Here is a 17255-nt window from a genome sequence, read left to right as displayed (position 1 = left end):
GTGCTGGAGTATTTTTTTCTTTGTTTGTGGGCCAATAAAAAAAAAACACAGCGGTGGGGCACACTTTGGACACCCATGCTTTGGTGTTCTCAGGCTAGAGCTTGTGAACGTGTTAGCTTACGATGTTTTACCACTTCCTGTGGCGCCCATGATGGCGTTCATCCCGGGTCTCATGACGCCACTGCAACAACACAGTCAGTACAATATTTCATTAAGAAGCAAATACACAGATAAAGTGTTTTTTTTTTAGCTCATTTGTATTCATCACAATTCAAAGAAATAAAAACATGATATGGTCAAGGTGAATATTTCTGCTTTTAAAAGGAGGAGGACGGGAGGCGTCCTACCTGACATCTTTGAGGATGGACTTGACTGGACCTTTTCTGCGGCAGAACCTGCTCTCTTGGACACAGTAGTGCAAGTTGCTGAACGTCACCGTCGGCCCTCGCTCTTGGGAGTAGTCGTCCAGGGTGCAAACGTCCTCCTTCCCCGCGGACATGTTCAAACAATACAATGCCAAACAAACACAAGCCGGATGAAAGATCAGTTGAGAGACAGAGAGCAGATGACATGAAGTGGGATATGAAGAAGGTGCTAACCTGCAATGAACTGCGTTCTGCCATAAAATCTTCTAATCCTTGGACCTTATTTTGAAAAAGACACCGACCTCGCCATGAACTAATAATCTCAGCAACTGCAGCCAAGGTGCTCTGATAACAGCTTCATAGTCTAACACACGGGTGTCCAAAGTTCCGCCCTCTGATATTTTTATTGCCCGTGGCACATTCCAAAAATATAATGTAACAGGCAAACTAAAAAATAAATCAATACATGGAAAAATCAGCAGTAGTTTTAGAAGAATAAAGTTTGCAACACCAACATTGTAATATCACCAGGAAAAATAACATCATTTTAGTAGCATAAAGTTGAAATATTAAAGAAGACGTTTTTGAAGAACAAACATTTTTGAAGAACTACGTTGCGGTTAGAAAGCTTTGTTACGAGAATAAAGTCACAAATACAAGAAGAACATTTACAAGAAGAAAGCTGAAATTCTTTTGAAAAAACAACAATAGCAGAAATGGAAAAAAAAAAGCGGTGACTTTCCGAGAATGAAGTCCAAATATTAAGAGAAAGTTGTTTTTAGCGAGGAAAAAGGTTGCAACTTTGCGGGAAAAAACTTGTAATGTTATGAGGAAAAATAATGTCATTTTTGTAGCATAGAGTTGAAATGTTAAAGAAAAACATTTAAAGTTGTAATTTTTGGAAAATTTGGTTCCGGAAAAAGTTATAATGTTACGAGAACAAAGTCAAAATATTATGGGAATAATGTCATAAACAGGAGAAGAAAATTGAAATAGAAGAAAGTTGAAATAGTTGGGAAATGAAAAAAAACCCCAGCAAAAATAGAAAAAACAGCTGTAACTTTACGAGAATAATGTCCAAATATTACGAGAAAAAAAAATCTTATTCTAGTGAGAAAAAAGGTTGCAATTTTAAGAGAACAAACATAATATTATGAAGAAAAATAATGTTATGTTATTTAGTTATGTACCACAAAGTTGAGCTATTAAAGATAAAATATGTCATTTTTAAAAGTCGGAATATTATGAGAAACAAAACAAAATCAAGTTGTAATTTCTGGGGAATTTGGTTGGGGAAAAAAGTTCTAATATTGTGGGAATAAAGTCAAAATATTACAAAAGTTCTAATATTATGGGAATAAAGTCAAAATATTACAAAAAGCTTATTTATTATGTATTGTGTAAAACTAAGACATGAATAACATCAAATTAAAAGCACAAATGAATGCCAATCCACCATCCACCAGTTCAACTTCCAGTCAAGTTTTTCAGAGAGATGATTACATGGCTGTTTGAAGTGTGTGGTAAAAGGCAGTGTGCTAGCATGAATTAACTTGAGACAAATGTGCACATTAGCACTCAATAAGTCATCAAAACTTACCTTTATGCATTCCCACACAGTATCAGCATTTGAGACCAAATATGAGGTGAAAGAAAAATGGTAAAAATACAGTAGTAGTCTATCTGTGTGCCAAGATAAAGTTAGCACACACACAACGGACATGCATCAAATGAGGAGGATGTAACAGAGAGAATCCGGCCACTTTTCAAAATAAAACATCAAAAAAATGAAATGGAAATGATTTTTTCTTTCTGTGCAGCCCGGTACCAAATGACCCACGGCCCGGGGGTTGGGGACCACTGCAGTAGTGCATGTTACACTGCTGCAAACTACAAACACATTGTTGTGGTTATACCCTTCTGAATGGGGTCAATCAAAGGTGAGCACTTTTATCTTTGTCAACAAAAACGTCTTACATTGCAGTGTAATAAGTACGCACGTGTACTTCATCAAGTGTCAAGAGTGAATATTGGCGTCAAAACTACTACTTTGTCATCAGTGCATCACGTGCAACAAAATATTACAAACTTGTGTGATATTTAAAGTTATTTATGAAACGGTTGCAACAGATGTGGAATCAAACTGCGACATAAACATCCCTGTGCATCCCTGTACAAGCCCAAGCTAGCTAGAGCTAGCTAGTGGCTACCACTGTGTTTACCCCGGAAATCGAATGCGGAAGCGTACCTGACGCCATATCCGGTTTCCGCCGGCTTAAAAAAAATTGAAATACCTTTGAAATACCTTTAAATGTTCATATCTTCGACTATATGGTTATTGTGGTTATCATCGATTTATCTGTGTTGGTTTTTATTGAATAAAAAGTGATGTCCTCAAACCAGGCTGAATGCCTCCGGAAAGTACAGGTCGCTTCTTGGAATCCAGACAGACAACACGTAACTCGTTGCGTCACAGCCATTAAAGCTTTTTTATAAAGGCACTCTTATCGTGGCTGTACTTGCAGAAGCGGCTGAATGTGATCTCCTAGAATGAAGGTGTACGACTAACTTGCCGAACAACAGAACATTTGGACGAGCAAAACAGAGTGGCGTGCTTTTGCGATATCACATTACGGCCACGAAAGCACCGCTTCCACTGCCAGTCTGCCCCCTGCCGGACACAATACTGTAAACCAGGCCAAAAAGAAGAGTCTTTGGGGGCGGGCTCATTGTTGTTTTGCTTATGTTCTTCTCCTTTTTTGCCACTGTCCAATTAGACTTCGCGGTCGGCCCCGAGAGCCATGCTGAGATGTCTCTGTAGCCAATCGCCTTTCAGATCAAACCCGAGGCGGGCGGGGCTAGGCAAAGAAATTCTTGTGTTGTCATTCCATCGAGTTGCTGAGCTCGATGGTGTGTGTATACGCAGGGCGGATTGGTCATCGCACACAATGCGACTCTAGCGGCGACTGTGTTGCTTTTTCTTCGTTCTAGAACCTTGTGGAGCATTGTTCTCCTTCAGCGCACCGAACAAAGATCGTTTAAGTACCCGCAGATCAGGAGACCGTACATTTCAAACGGAGGCTAGCTTCTAGGCTACCGGCTAACGCCTTATTAGCTATGGAGGAAAGGAAGGAGGAGGGCGAAGCCGAGATCCAGGGGCACGGCCCGGAGCACTGGTTCTCCAAGTGGGAACGCCAGTGCCTGGCCGTAGCCGATCAGAATGAGCCGAGCGACGAGGAGACGGAACAGAACCAACAGAAGCTGTGGCACCTCTTCCAGAACTCGGCCACCGCGGTGGCTCAGCTCTACAAAGGTGAGGACCGGGAAGTGTCGTTGGTGACAGGCTGACAGCTAAAGGGGGTTAGCTTAAGGCTAAAGCTAACCTCTACGGCTAACTGGATGAGCAGACACAAAGGGCACCGGCTAACGCGAGCTAACCGCTTCAAACAACTTTAGCATTCCGCTCGCCTCACACTACATCACAGTAATGGTGCTTGTGCCTTTTGTTTGAACGCCTCTTATGTTTAAACGACATGATTTGTTATGCTTGCTTCTGTGGGATCGTGTTTTGTTGCCTCCTCAAGTTAGCGAGATGCTAATGCTAGCTGTAGCATCCAACCGGTCACAGCCTAGCGCTGGAAAAGTGCAACACCGATGTTAACCACACACGAATAATTGAGTCGACATGGAGTTCAGATAAAAATAATGCCTCTCTCACTCCGCTCCCGATGCTTTATCGCCACAAGGCAGCGGTCCTCGCAGTGATGCTAAGCTAAAGCTACTCAGCGGTCAAATTAACAACTCGTCATCTAGTTAGTTGACTTGAATTATTTGACTCTGGTGACGCAGACATGTCGCCCCCGCAATGGGCTAGGGGGGTCCCGGAAGGACCCAGGGCTCCAATGTGTGCCCCAAGTCCATTCGTCCGCTGTTTGTCGTTCATTTGCTGCATTCGCTCGTTTGGGTTGTCAAACGTTAACTTGAGGCAGCCATATAGGCAGAACGCACACTATTACACCAGCACCTTACATCACCACTGTGGTATGTTGTTTTCAAATAGTTGCCCCCCCCCCCCGCTGTGTATCTACAGCTGAAAATGGCTGCCCAACGTGATACTGCACCCTCGTCTGGACAAACATGATCCACCTCCAGTTAAGAAACATCTGCCACTAAGCAGCCTGGCAGCTGTGTTGTGCTTCAAGTCAACACAAGCTGGTCATCTTCTTGGAGCAGATTAAACGTCAGGATTTATCCGAGGGTTGAAACCTCGGACCTCACTGCTCTTGCACACCAGATGTTTGTTTGTGTGTAACACTAACCTCAACAGTAGGTCTGCCAAGCGAGTTTAGTGGGCTAGCAAGGTGTGTTGAGTCCAAAGCCAGGCTTGCCTGCACTACGCAGGTGGCTCTCCTCTAATGCCATGGGAATCTTATTGGAAGAGGTTTCAACATAAAATCGTTTATTAAAGCACCGCGGTTTTACTGTGTAACTCATTCGGAGACGGCATCACCGTTTATTGAGACCCCGGTGGACCTGGGAGAAAGAATTAAAACTTCGGGCAGCTATGACGGGAGCATGCGGCTTTTTCGAGAGTGCTGATGAGCGTCGTGCATCAGGAATAAAATGCAATATGAACTAGATGATGGTAATGTCAGAACACATTGTGTGTGAATGCTTAAGAAACTGAAAATGAGGTGGAAATGCACAAAATGTCAAAATGCAGAATGAATATAAGCCGAAGCCTCGATGAAATGGTGTGGAAATAGGCTGAAATGTAAAATGAAAGTGTGAGTGATACCTAGCACGATAGCACTGAGTGTTTATATAACTTTCTACTTATGAAAATGGTACAAATGCTACTATGCTTACGTTTGCATGCTAACAACATTAATGTTAGCATGCAGCATCTACCATGGCAGAGCTAAGTGCATATGGTAATACTTAGGCAATGTCACTAACATGCTAACCCCTAACATGATAGCACTGTTTATGATAGCATGCAACATCTAGCATGGTAGAGCTAAGTGCATATGGTAATACTTAGGAAAATGACACTAACATGCTAACACCTAACATGATAGCACTAACTGTTTATGATAGCATGCAACATCTAGCATGGTAGAACTGAAGTGTGTATGGTAATAATACTTAAGAAAATGTCACTAACATAATAACACTAAGTGTTTATATAAGTTTATACTTATGAAAACAGCTAAAATGTTACTGTGCTAATGTTGGCATGCTAATAATGCTAATGTTTGCATGCAAAACCTAGCATGGTAGTGCTAAATGTCTGCCAATGTTAATAATTATGAAAACGGCTTATATGCTACTATACTAATGTTAGCATGCAACATCTAGCATGGTAGAGCTATGTGTGTTACTATGTGAATGTTAGCAATGCAAACGTTACAATGCAAAACCTAGCATGAAGTGCCTAAAGACTGGTTTTAGCCCAGAATTTTTTAGTCCTCCAAGAAAAGATGCAGAATGTATATTGTAAAAAATAAAACAATCATAAACATTGCAGTTCCAAGAGGCGCTTCACATGTCTTTGCACTGGCCCTAAATATTCATTTGGTCAATGTTAGCAGACAATTTGGTGGAACAGTGACACCTTGTGGGCGCCACAAGGTACAGCATGTGGCATGCTGTGAAAGTTGCACAGTGTACAGCGTTCATAAATGTAAACGCTAAGGGTATAGTGTGGACGGTCCATTAGCAGGTGAGGGTTACGTAGTGGTTGTGTTGGCATGTGGCACTAACAGCACAATGTCAATGTGATCCACAGACAGAGAATGTCAGCAACAAGGCCTTTCTCTCTGGGTGCCCTTCCAGAACGCAGCCACTGCAGTCACTAACATGTACAAAGGTAGGTTCATACCTCACGCCTGCTGTGCGTCTTCCTGGGGTTCCGGTCCCCTAAAAGAGCCTCGCTTGTCATTGTGCAGAGAGCACGGAGGCCCGCCAGCGCAGCTACGACCTGGGGATCCAGATTGGCTATCAGCGCAGGAACAAGGAGGTGATCGCCTGGGTCAAGAAGCGCCGGAGAACCATCCGACGGGAGGACCTTATCAGCTTCCTGTGCGGGAAGATCCCCCCTCCGCGGACGCCCCGCGCCCCGCCTCGAGGTGCCATGGTGGCCGCCAGCCGGCCGCCGCCACCGGAGACCGGCAGTTCTGTGGAGACGGACCTGCAGCCCTTCAGGGAGGCCATAGCCCTGCACGGTCAGTACCAAACACACCTCATACGCACACACCACAACCTATAAGGCATACCTTGGTCTATGTAGCGACATGCTAGCTCATGGAGCCTCTGCAGCAGGTGTGTCCAAAGTGCGGCCTCGTGGCCATATGATATTATGGGATAGAATTCACAATCAACTCCTACCTAAGTGCAAGCGGCAGAGGTTGTGCTTTTGCCGTTGGTTATCTGTTTGTTTGTGTTCAGAATAACTCAAAGTTCCAAATGGATTTGGATGAAATTTTCAGTATTTTTCGGAAATGGGATATGGAAGAACATTTTGGGGGTGATCCGGATCACCGTCTGGATCCAGGAATTTTTGAAAGGATTCTTTAACATTGCCAGATAGGACCATTTTCGGCTTTGTGCAACTCCACAAAAATGGTCAGAGCAATTGGAGGGGGAAAAAAATACAAGACAAGCATCCATCCATCCATCCATCCATCCATCCATCCATCCATCCCATCCCATCCATCCCATCCAATCCAATCCAATCCTAATTAGGGTCGCGGGGGTATGCTGGAGCCCATCCCAGCTGACTTCAGGCGAGAGGCGGGGTCCACCCTGGACTGGTCACCAGCCAATCTATAATGCAGAATATGACAAAATAGGGGACCGTTGGAATTTTCATCCCAAGAAGACAACATATGAAGCTATAAACATGCCACAAATTTATATACATATGTAAATAAAATATAAATAAATATAAAGGGCTGTCAAAAAATGTGTTAACGGTAACGTATTTAATTAATCACACCTCTGTTATTACGGCAGACTGTGTTCTCCACTGTGCATCGACTCACTTCGTAACTCTTATTTCGGATGTACAATTTGCTACATTTAAGTATGCTGGAAAATACACTGAAAACAAGTACATTTACCTTAAATTACATGATGTCTTTGAACGCGCCCCTCATTGCTCATAACACTGTTTAAAGTGTTATTCAAATGTTCTGCTACTACCAGTATTAAAGAGACTAGTGTTACACAAATACAGTACATGTTTAGACTTGTGTGGTACCTTTTAGCTTGATTGACATTCATTTAATTTGGAGCTGTTTTATATTAATACATACAAATATACACTCCTGATGAAAATCTTAAGACAAGTTGAAAAATTGCTAGAATTAGCATTTTGCACATTTGGATCTTCATGAGGTTTTAAGTAGAGCTACAATATGCAAAAACAAGAAGGGGGAGTGAGACAAAAAAGCATTTGGAACATTAGGGGGGAAAAAACCAAAACTGAAATAGGTTGTTTATCAGCTGATCAAAAGTTTAAGACCACAGGCTATAAAAGCCAAAATCTGCTCAAAATGTTCATTTTCTGTCAGGCATTCACACGGTCATGCCCTCCTGATGGTAAAGCTAAGAAGCTTTCTCTTTTTCAATGTGGTGGGATTGTGGAGCTGCATAAGCAAGGCCTCTCGCAGCGTGCCATTGCTGCTGAGGTTGGGAGCAGTAAATCAGTCATTCTACTTTTTCTGTAAGATCCTGAGCATTATGGAACAAAAAAGTCAAGTGGTAGACCCAAAAAAATAACACCTGCGCTGAGCCGGAGGATCCGATTGGCTGTCCATCAAGACACTTTAATTTAAATTTCATTTAAATCCCATAGAGAACATTTGGGGATGGATGGCAAGGGAAGTTTATAAAAATGGCCATCAGTTCCAGACAGTTGATGCCCTTGGTGAAGCCATCTTCACCATTGGAGCAATGTTCCCACTCGCCTCCTGGAAACACTCGCATCAAGCATGCCCAAACCCATTTTTGAAGTGATGAACAAGAACGGTGGAGCTACTCATTACTGAGTCCTACTGAGAACATTTTTTCTTCTGGTTTGGAGAGTTTTTTGTTATTTTTTGAGCGATGGTCTTAAACTTTTGATCAGCTGATAAACAGCCTATTTCAGTTTTGGTTTATTTCCAAATGTTCCAAATGCTTTTTGTGTCACTCCCCCTTCTTGTTTTGCATATTGTAGCTCTACTTAAAACCTCATTAAGATTCAAATGTGCAAAATGCAAATCCTAGCTATTTTTCAACTGGTCTTAAGATTTTCATCAGGGGTGTATATATAACCCTTTCCTGTCATTTATCTTTCTGTTCATTAAATACAGTAAAAATGGGTATATTTCACACATAGTTGTTAATGGTGATTAATCATGATTAATTTTAAAACTGATTAATCTGATAAAAAAATAAATATTTTTTGTGTATATGTTGTATATGTATCTGTGGATATAGATAGATATGTGTGTCTCTATATTTACATTTAAAGTTGTAATAAGAGGAACAAAACACTATTAGGTTGGGGAATAAGTTAATATAGTTAAAAGATAATAGTAAAAAAGGGGGGGGGAAGACAATTTTCTGAGAATAAACATACTGTGAGGAAAAGGAGTGTTCAGTGGAATGTTACATTTTAGTGGCATAGAGTTGAAATGTTAAAAAATGAGATTTTTTTTAAAGTCCTAATATGAGAAACAAACAAAACAAAAAAAAATGGAATTTTTGGAAAATTAGGTTGTGACTTTATTCCCATAGTTATAATATTTATGGCATACTGAACTACGCCTGACCTCCCATGTTGTCCCCCTCCCCCCCAGGCCTCAGCGGCGCCATGGCCAGCATTTCCGTTCGTTCCGGCCCGCCCGGCTCGCCCACCCACCCCGCCCAGTCCCTGGGCCGGCGCAGGAACGGCCTGCACGACGTCGACCTCAACACGTTCATTGCCGAGGAGATGGCGCTCCATTTGGATTCCACTGCCAACCGCAAGCGAGGCCCCGCCCCCTGCAGTGACGTCATCACAGACTCGCCCACTCATAAACGGAACCGGATGCTCTGAGCTCCACCCCCACACCGCCCACCCCCTCCCTCCCACGAGGCCTACTTGTTGGACAGCCGATGAGAACTGAACCTCGGCTCAGCGCCAAAGCGCCATCCTAGCTGCATTGCTACGTGTAATAAAAAGTCAAATATTACAACACACTTCTTCCTCTCCTGCTCAATTTTGTTACTCATTCACGTTACTCGTTCTCTTATTTACTCCCCATTTGCTCAGTGCAAGTGCGACCATTTCATTTTTTCATCAAGACGTGCTTACAAGCCACTAAATTCTTCCTCCGTGAGAGCCGGACCCGATCCGAGTCTCGCGAGGAAGGCTGCGTTGCCGTTCCAAATGCTAGCCATCAGCGTGCTTGCATCACAAGTGGACCGCGTCCTACTCGTCCCCTGCCTTTCTGAGACGGCTGCTACACTCGCCGTGTGTGGATGCTACTTGCTTTTTACTGACACTCCGCTTTCGGGTCACAAAGCAGTCGCTGAGAGGCGTCATCAACCTTCATGTCCTGATAGAATATGCACTATTTATGTTTACACTCAGACTGACCTGTTTCATGTTTACATACAGGAGGACTTTAAACCCATTTCCAACAAGGCTTGCAATGCGCTTTTTGGTTTGTTTTGGAGAAATCACGCTGCTTTGTGATACAATCTTTATGTAATGTGTGTAAATAAACACGTAGGTGCTGTTATTATGTGGTAAATATTGTAAAAAAAAAACTAAACAAAAAAAACCAAGCAAAAACTCGTGCAAATGAATCATGTACAAAAAGTATTATGACAATAAAGGAACTACAACTATTTCACAAACCTCTTTTTTACTTTTTTTTTTTTACCACTACAAAAAGTGGAAAATATCTGAAAAGCAAGTGCTTATTTTTTTTGCTCAAGTATTTATCCCAGATTATGTCCATAAAAGTGCCTGGTAATGTGTTTTTAGTGCACTTGTCACCTTGATTTTGGATATTTCATCTATTTTAGAGTTCCTCTTTTAGTGGTGTGGGTCTTGTTTCAGGACAGCAGAGCTACAAGATCAAATGTAAATACTAAGGACGAGGAAATGTCATTTGTTTGTTCTTTCATTGGAAATATTGAAAAAAACCCCCACCTTGCAAAGAAGATGCAGTACCGGCGACCCGACACAAGGGGGCGACGGGGTTCTACTTTCCCACGCAATAAAAGCTGAAAGGCCACAATTACGCATCAGTATTTCCATGTTAACTATATATTTCATGTGTTTTTCTACATTTCTATTATTATGCATATTATTTTCTCCACCTTTCCGTTGCATTTTGCATTTTGATGTAGTAACATTGTCATAATGATGCTATTTTCCCAGCATGGGGTTGTTGCTGAAGGCCAAAGGCCAAATTAGGTAAGAGTGAAATGAAATATCCGACTGTTAAAGACGTCAAAGGCTACCTGGCAGCAAGCGGTGGGTGATAATGATAACAAATTATTACAATCTCAGCAATCTGAGGCCAATTTGAGGGAACTTTCGGTGCACTGCTTGGAAAGTGCATGTATTTATGTGCACGGAGGCTTTGCTGTGAAACTGTTGTGACAGAGGCAAGAGATGGCAGGTGAACACACTACACTACTACACTACACTATACTGCACACAACAGTAAAGGCAGAATTCATGCATGGGATCTCATTAGACGGCGTACCTAATGAAGTGACCAGTGAAGATTTCTAGCTGCCCGCAAAAGGAGCTTTTTTTTCCTGTGAAACAAATAGAAGCAGACTTTGTTCTGGCTGCATGATGTGACAGCCAGGCTGATCCTCAGCGGCGGCGTGCCGCCACGAATAGCTCCTGACAAAGCACCGCTGTCTCCCCCCGGCAGAGGAGAAGCCCTGACGCTAAAGATAGCAATAAAGGAGGTGCCACTTTGTCTAAAAGGAAGCTGCCAGGCCTTCAGCACACACTTGACCTCCATTGGGGGTGGAGGAGGGGTTGCCCGAGAAAGGAAAAGCCCCCACATGCGCACCTGCAGGACGTGAAAGAGCGTCTAACACAACATCCACACAGTCTGTCTAATAGTCCTACTGTATATTCCTTAGCCTCCACCACTTTGTCTTTCCTTTTCCCACGCCTCTCCCCAACAGGTAGTCTGCAAGGGAGAGACTGACTTAGTTAGCGAGTCACTTGGTCAGTCACTCTTCAAATAAGCCAGTGAGTGACTTAATCAGGGAGTTAGTTTACTTTGTCACCAGGATTTGTGCAACCGACAACCAATAAGTGAGGTAGTTGGTTGATTAGTGAATTAGCTTGACGGCTATTTTGTGAGTTAGTTTGTTTAGCAGGGTTTTGCATAAAGTAATAAGTTAGTTGGTTGATTAGTAAGTTAGGTTGTGAGTGAGTGAAGGAGCTACTTTGGCAGTGAGTGAGTTAGTTTATAAGTGAGTTTGCAAAAACTGAGTTAATCATCAGAATTTTACACGGACTAATACGGCAGTTGGTTAGTTGATTAGCAAGTATGCCCGTGAGTGAGTCACTTGGTGTGACAGTAGGTCAACTGGTGACTCACTATGGAATTGACTGAGTTAATTAGCAAGAGTTTGTTACTTATAAACCAACTGGAGTTACTTTGTGATTGAGGAAGTGAGTTTGAGAGTGAATTAGTTCACTGAGTTAGTTTGTTTGTTTACAGGGCTTTGCACAAACTAATGAGTTAGTTGGTTGATTAGTAAGTTAGGTTGCGAGTCAGTGAAGGAGCTAGTTTGGCAGTGAGTTAGCTGGACTGAGTTAATCATCAGAATTTTACATAGACTAACTAGCCAGTTAGTTGGTTGATTAGCAAGTATGTCTGTGAGTGAGTGAGGTAGTGTGACAGTAGTTCAATTGGTGAGTTAGTATGGAATTGACTGATTGAGTGAGTTAGTTGGCAACCTTTGTTTGCAATAAAGTTCATTAAGAGTTTACTTATGAACTCACTGGAGTTACTTTGTGAGGGAGTGAGTTTGCCAATGAGTTAGTTAACAGATTGAAATAGTTAACTCAGCTAATTTGTGAGCAGGATTTTGCAAAACTAATGAGTGAGTCAGTTGGTCGACTAGCAGGTTAGCTTGTCAGCGAGTGACTGAGGGAGGCAGGGATGGGGGAGTTAGTTTTACAGTCAGTTAATTGACGAGTTAGTACGGAATTGAGTTAGTGAGTTAGTCAGCAAGTTTGGTTGGAATGGAGTTACTTCTCAGGATTTTGCATGAACGTCTGCATAAGTATAGTTGTTGATTAGCGAGTGAGGTTGACAGTGAGCTAGTTTGCCTGTCAGTTAGTTGGAGATCGAGCTCGTCAACTGACTTAATTCGTTGTCAGGATTTTGCATAAGCAAATGGAGTTAGCTGGTTAGCAAGTTAGTTTGTGAGTGAGAGTTAGTCATGAAGATAATGCAGTAGTTCTCAGAGTAATTAACTAGGTATTGCGGGGCATGGACCCACCTGATCCAGCAGATGGAGCTGCCCGCTGCTCGTTGGCGCCAGCTTTGTAATGTGCGTTAATGACACCTGATGAGGGTTTAGGATTATCCTGCCTTGGTGTGGGTCTGCTGAGGTTCTTGGATTTATGTTGGAATACACGGAGACGAGCACAAGCTGCTTCACACCTCAAGAGGAGAGGAAGAAGCAACAAGTGGTGTCTAAATGTCCCAGAGATTTCCTCCAAGACAGCCATCTGGACTGTACTGATAGCACACACACGTCTGGTCATGTGACCCGTCACGTGCACGATCAATGGCAGCCAGTCAGACAGCTGGAGATCAATGACGCAATATTATCCCAGGAGGACAATGCTTGATGCTAATGACGCACACACACACACACACACACACACACACACACACACACACACACGCGCAATGGCACATAAACAGAAGCCAATCAAGCAGACGGAGAATTAGCACCCAGAGAGGTGGGCAGGGGGTTTAACGCCCCCCTCCCCAGGGACGACGCCAATCGTCAACACTTGTAGTTTTGCTGCGTTCACCAAGAGATTGACGCCTATTTTTAGGTCTGCTTGTGAATCTTCAAACTTGACCCACCTCCTACACACACCTCCTCCCCACTCCCAGCATCAACATCCGTCCTGCGTGTGGCCCTCCCTCCCTTCCATAAACTAAAAAATAAAAAAATAACTGGCTGATCACCATAGCAACACGTTATATATCTTCCAGCAATATTTAGCCAAGATGGAGGAGAGGAGCTGCTGGATGGATGAGGGGGAGAGGAGGAGGTGCTGATGGTGATGGAGGTGCATGCATGTGTGTGTGTGTGTGTGTGTGTGGGAGTCATGATGCAACTCTCAAAACAAAACAAAACAAAAAAAAAAACGGTCAATAAAAGAAGAGAGGACCTGCGGTCCCTCGAGGTGGCCGCAGGAGGGCGCCATCACATCGCCAGCAGAGCAGCAGAAGCTCATTGAAACGCCTCACACACCAAATATGTCGAAATTGCCTTTGGTTTGGAGCGATTGGGAAAAGGAGGAGGAGGAATGGGAAGAAGATTATGCTCTCTGGTTGGTGGGTGGGTGGTTTGGTCCCCCCCCGTCTCCTCGTCCCCCAAAAAAGAAACATAGGCAGAGCCTCCAAGTGGGACGAGCAGCATCGCATTGGAGGAGATGATTGAAAGGATATATAAGGAGGAGAAAAAAATGAATGGATGAGGAAGAATCGGGAGCGGGAATGATGGCAAGGTGCCCCCCCATACACCATCCTCCCCTGTAGCCCTCCCCTCCTCCTCCAGGCCTGAGGATTAGATGTTGTGCTGCTGGCTGCAGATGTGTTTTTGGTTTCATTCTCTATGAGGGTGACGTGTCACGGTGAAGGAGGTTTATTTTCTTTTGGGAATGGTGGGGGTGGGGGGTGTGGGGTGGTTGGCAGCATGCATGGATGAAAGGATGTAGGCGGGTATAAGAAGAGCGGTTTGAGTGGGAAGGAATAAGGAGGTTCTAACCATGACGGCAGACAGAGAAAAAGGTGTGCAGATACACGAATAATAATAAAGTTCAACACAGTGGAAAACCTCCAATGGGATGCACGGAACATTCTCCCATGAAAAAACTCATGGAAACAGATTATTGTTCCTGGGTCAAACTGCAGCCATAATAAAAAACAACCTTTGTTAATATATTTTTAGTATTATTCATATATTTTTACCTGGAAAAATATATATTTTCCCAAGGTAAAATATATTTTTACCTTGGGAGGTTTGTGAGTGCGTGGGTGAGCAAGTTTGTTCATAGGTTTTTTCGCAAGTGGGTTTGTTGGCAAAAGACTGAATCGAGTTATCTGCTAGCGAGTTAGTTTGCAAATGAATTATTCGGTAATTTTGCAAGTGTGTAGGTGAGCAAGTTTGTTTGCAAATGAGTGGCTGAGTTTGTTATCACAGTTGAGCAAAAACGCACTTAATTAGCTACAAACATTTGACATGGACTAATTAACTGGGTAAGTTAGTTGGTTCATGGAACAGGAGGTTAGTTTGTGAATGAGTTACTTCATTAGTTAGTTTTCCGGTTAGTTTGACAATGACTAAGTTAGTTGTCAGGATTTAGCAAAAAACGAATTGATTCAATTGCTTAATGATTGCCATCGAGTCACTCAGTTAGCGGTTGTTTGTCTATATGTGCACTGCCATTGGCTGGCAACCAGTCCAGGGTGTACCGAGCCTCTCGCCTGAAGTCAGCTGGGATAGACTCCAGCATGCCTGCGACCCTAGTGAGGGCAAACGCCATAGAAGATGGATGGATGGATGATAACGAGCGAGTTAGTTATACAGATTTAGTAAATTAATTGAGCTATCAGTTAGTTTGCCAGTGAGTCAGTAAGTTACTTAGAGAATGAGTTAATTATGAGTTAGTTTGAGATAGTGTTAATTTGTGAGTTAGTTTGCAAATGAGTCAATGAGTTTGTTATCACGATTTAGCAAAAACATATTTAAAGTTAATTAATTATAAACATTTCACATGAACTACAAACACAGTATAGACAGTCAAACTTGTCTATAGCGGCCACTAGAGGGCGACTGCAAAAGTGGCCGCTATAGACAGGTTGGCGTCCAGTTTGAATGTTGACCAGTAGAGGAAAAAAAAGGAAAAAAAGGGTCAGTCCGTGTTTTCAGCACAAACTGTCCACCATGTTGACCAGTAGAGGGCACTGTGGGACTGCGGATAAAAGTTGTACAGCACTACTAGGCTTGTTATTATCCACGACACACAGAACAAAGCTGTGCTAGTAATGTCTTACGCTTGTTTTTAATATTTTACTTTTTATACGGCAGAGTGTCATTACAGCTTTCGTTCATCAGGAAGTGACGGGAAGTGACGGTGGGCCTCCCGAGCAGGAGAGCTAGGCTCAGTGCTAGCTGTGAGTTTGGAGAGAGTTGGGAAGTGTGTTTATGTTGGCGTGGATGTAAAGTCCTGCAGTGTTCTCCGCTGTTAATAAAGCCATTAAAGTGCATCGGCGATGTGAGTCTCTCCTTCCCCACAACAAGCGGCATTACAGTATTGACACACATTGTGCACATTGTCTCACACCAGGAAATAAACGGTGTCATTTCTTACAGGCATTGCCTGGACAGCTATGTAGTGGGGCTTGTTTAACCTTTGCCTTGTGGGCAAGCAGGAAGGAGAGACGATGCTGAGAGATGTGTGTGTGTTCTGAGCTGCTGTCTGGTGGCCGCGTTCAATAAACAAAGTTGGCAGAAGCAACAGGAGAAGTTTCCTTCTTTGCTTCGGAGCTGAATAACACTGACAAGTTAACAGACTAGTAGCGAATGGAAAAGAAGACGGCTTTTTTGTGTCGAATACAGAAGATGAGGACTTTGATGGATTTGTAGATGAGGATTGATGAAAAATAACGTGAGTACATTCTAAAATACTTCAATTAAGTACAACCGAACTCAGTTTTGCTCCCGCTGCCGCATGCATGCTAGCGTATGTTTTTTTTTTTTTTATTGTAGCGTTGCTGGGAGCACGTCCTGTTCCCAGCCTACTTTGCGGTAATGTTTTGGTGCAAATGCTCTTAAAGTTACATGTTTGACCAGGAAATAGCAAGCTCAAAAGAAGATGGCTTTTTTATGTGGAACAACTGACAGTTTGTGTGGATCTTGTGAATGATTGTGACTGAGTTAGGACTCAGTAATTAAAGTCTACACACGATGGCTTCATTGATTGAAAAACAAAACTTTATCGTGCATGAAGCTTCTACTTGAGTCGGTAATTTGGCCGCTATATGCAGTCAGATAAGGACCAAGGGAGACAAAATGGGTGGCCGCTGGCTGCGTTAGACAGGTGACTGCTATACACAGGGTCTATAACATGTAAATTTGCTGCGGGGGATTTTCCAGTGGCCGCTATAGGCAGGTGGCCGTTCTATAAAGGTGGCCGCTAAGACAGGTTTGACTGTATTTAACTGGGTAAATTAATTGGTTAATGGAATGGATGTTAGTTTGTGAATGAATGAGTGAGTGAGTGAATGAGTTAGTTTGTTTGGAAGTTAGTTTGACAGTGAGTGAGTTAGTTCCCTGGACTTGAGCAAACTAATTAAGCTAGTGAGTGAATGGGTCAGTGAGTTAGTCTGAGATTGAGCTAGTTATGAGTTAATTTGAGTGTGTCAATTAGTGAGTTAGTTTCCAAATGAGTGGGTGAGTTTGTCATCAGGGTTTAGCAAACACTTGGTTAAAGTGAATTAGTTCTAAACATTTTACTAAATGAAAGTGTAGGAAACAATGAGGTCGATGCATGTTTTGTGTGCCTACGCGCACGAATGGCTGTGTGCGTGTACGTGTGCACGCGTCTGCGTACGTGTGTGC

At 42.9% G+C, this 17255-nt stretch overlaps 2 protein-coding genes across 6 annotated transcripts in view; one reads left to right on the top strand and one right to left on the bottom strand.

Moving 5' to 3' along the window:
- Positions 1-17255, bottom strand: part of abcg2b (ATP-binding cassette, sub-family G (WHITE), member 2b) — a 55873-nt gene that overhangs the window by 22624 nt on the left and 15994 nt on the right. For 3 of the 5 annotated variants that reach the window (XM_054778730.1, XM_054778733.1, XM_054778731.1), the window contains 3 exons: positions 6250-7193; positions 348-484; positions 122-181 (listed from right to left, as the gene is read on the bottom strand). In XM_054778730.1, the coding sequence (XP_054634705.1) occupies positions 122-181; positions 348-484; positions 6250-6309 (257 nt within the window). In that variant the 5' untranslated portion in view covers positions 6310-7193. Of the gene's footprint in view, positions 1-121; positions 182-347; positions 1379-6249; positions 7194-17255 lie in introns of those variants that run through there. The other 2 variants (XM_054778732.1, XM_054778734.1) reach the window with 2 other exon arrangements.
- On the top strand, positions 3178-10263 carry hapstr1b (HUWE1 associated protein modifying stress responses b). The gene is made up of 4 exons (XM_054778736.1): positions 3178-3678; positions 6157-6237; positions 6317-6592; positions 9215-10263. Exons 1-4 carry the CDS (start codon positions 3483-3485, stop codon positions 9451-9453), a joined length of 792 nt encoding a protein of 263 aa, XP_054634711.1. The 5' UTR covers positions 3178-3482; the 3' UTR covers positions 9454-10263.

This window comes from Dunckerocampus dactyliophorus, chromosome 6 (assembly GCF_027744805.1).
Source record: "Dunckerocampus dactyliophorus isolate RoL2022-P2 chromosome 6, RoL_Ddac_1.1, whole genome shotgun sequence".
NCBI lineage: Eukaryota > Metazoa > Chordata > Actinopteri > Syngnathiformes > Syngnathidae > Dunckerocampus > Dunckerocampus dactyliophorus.
This window is presented reverse-complemented; position numbering and strand designations above follow the sequence as displayed.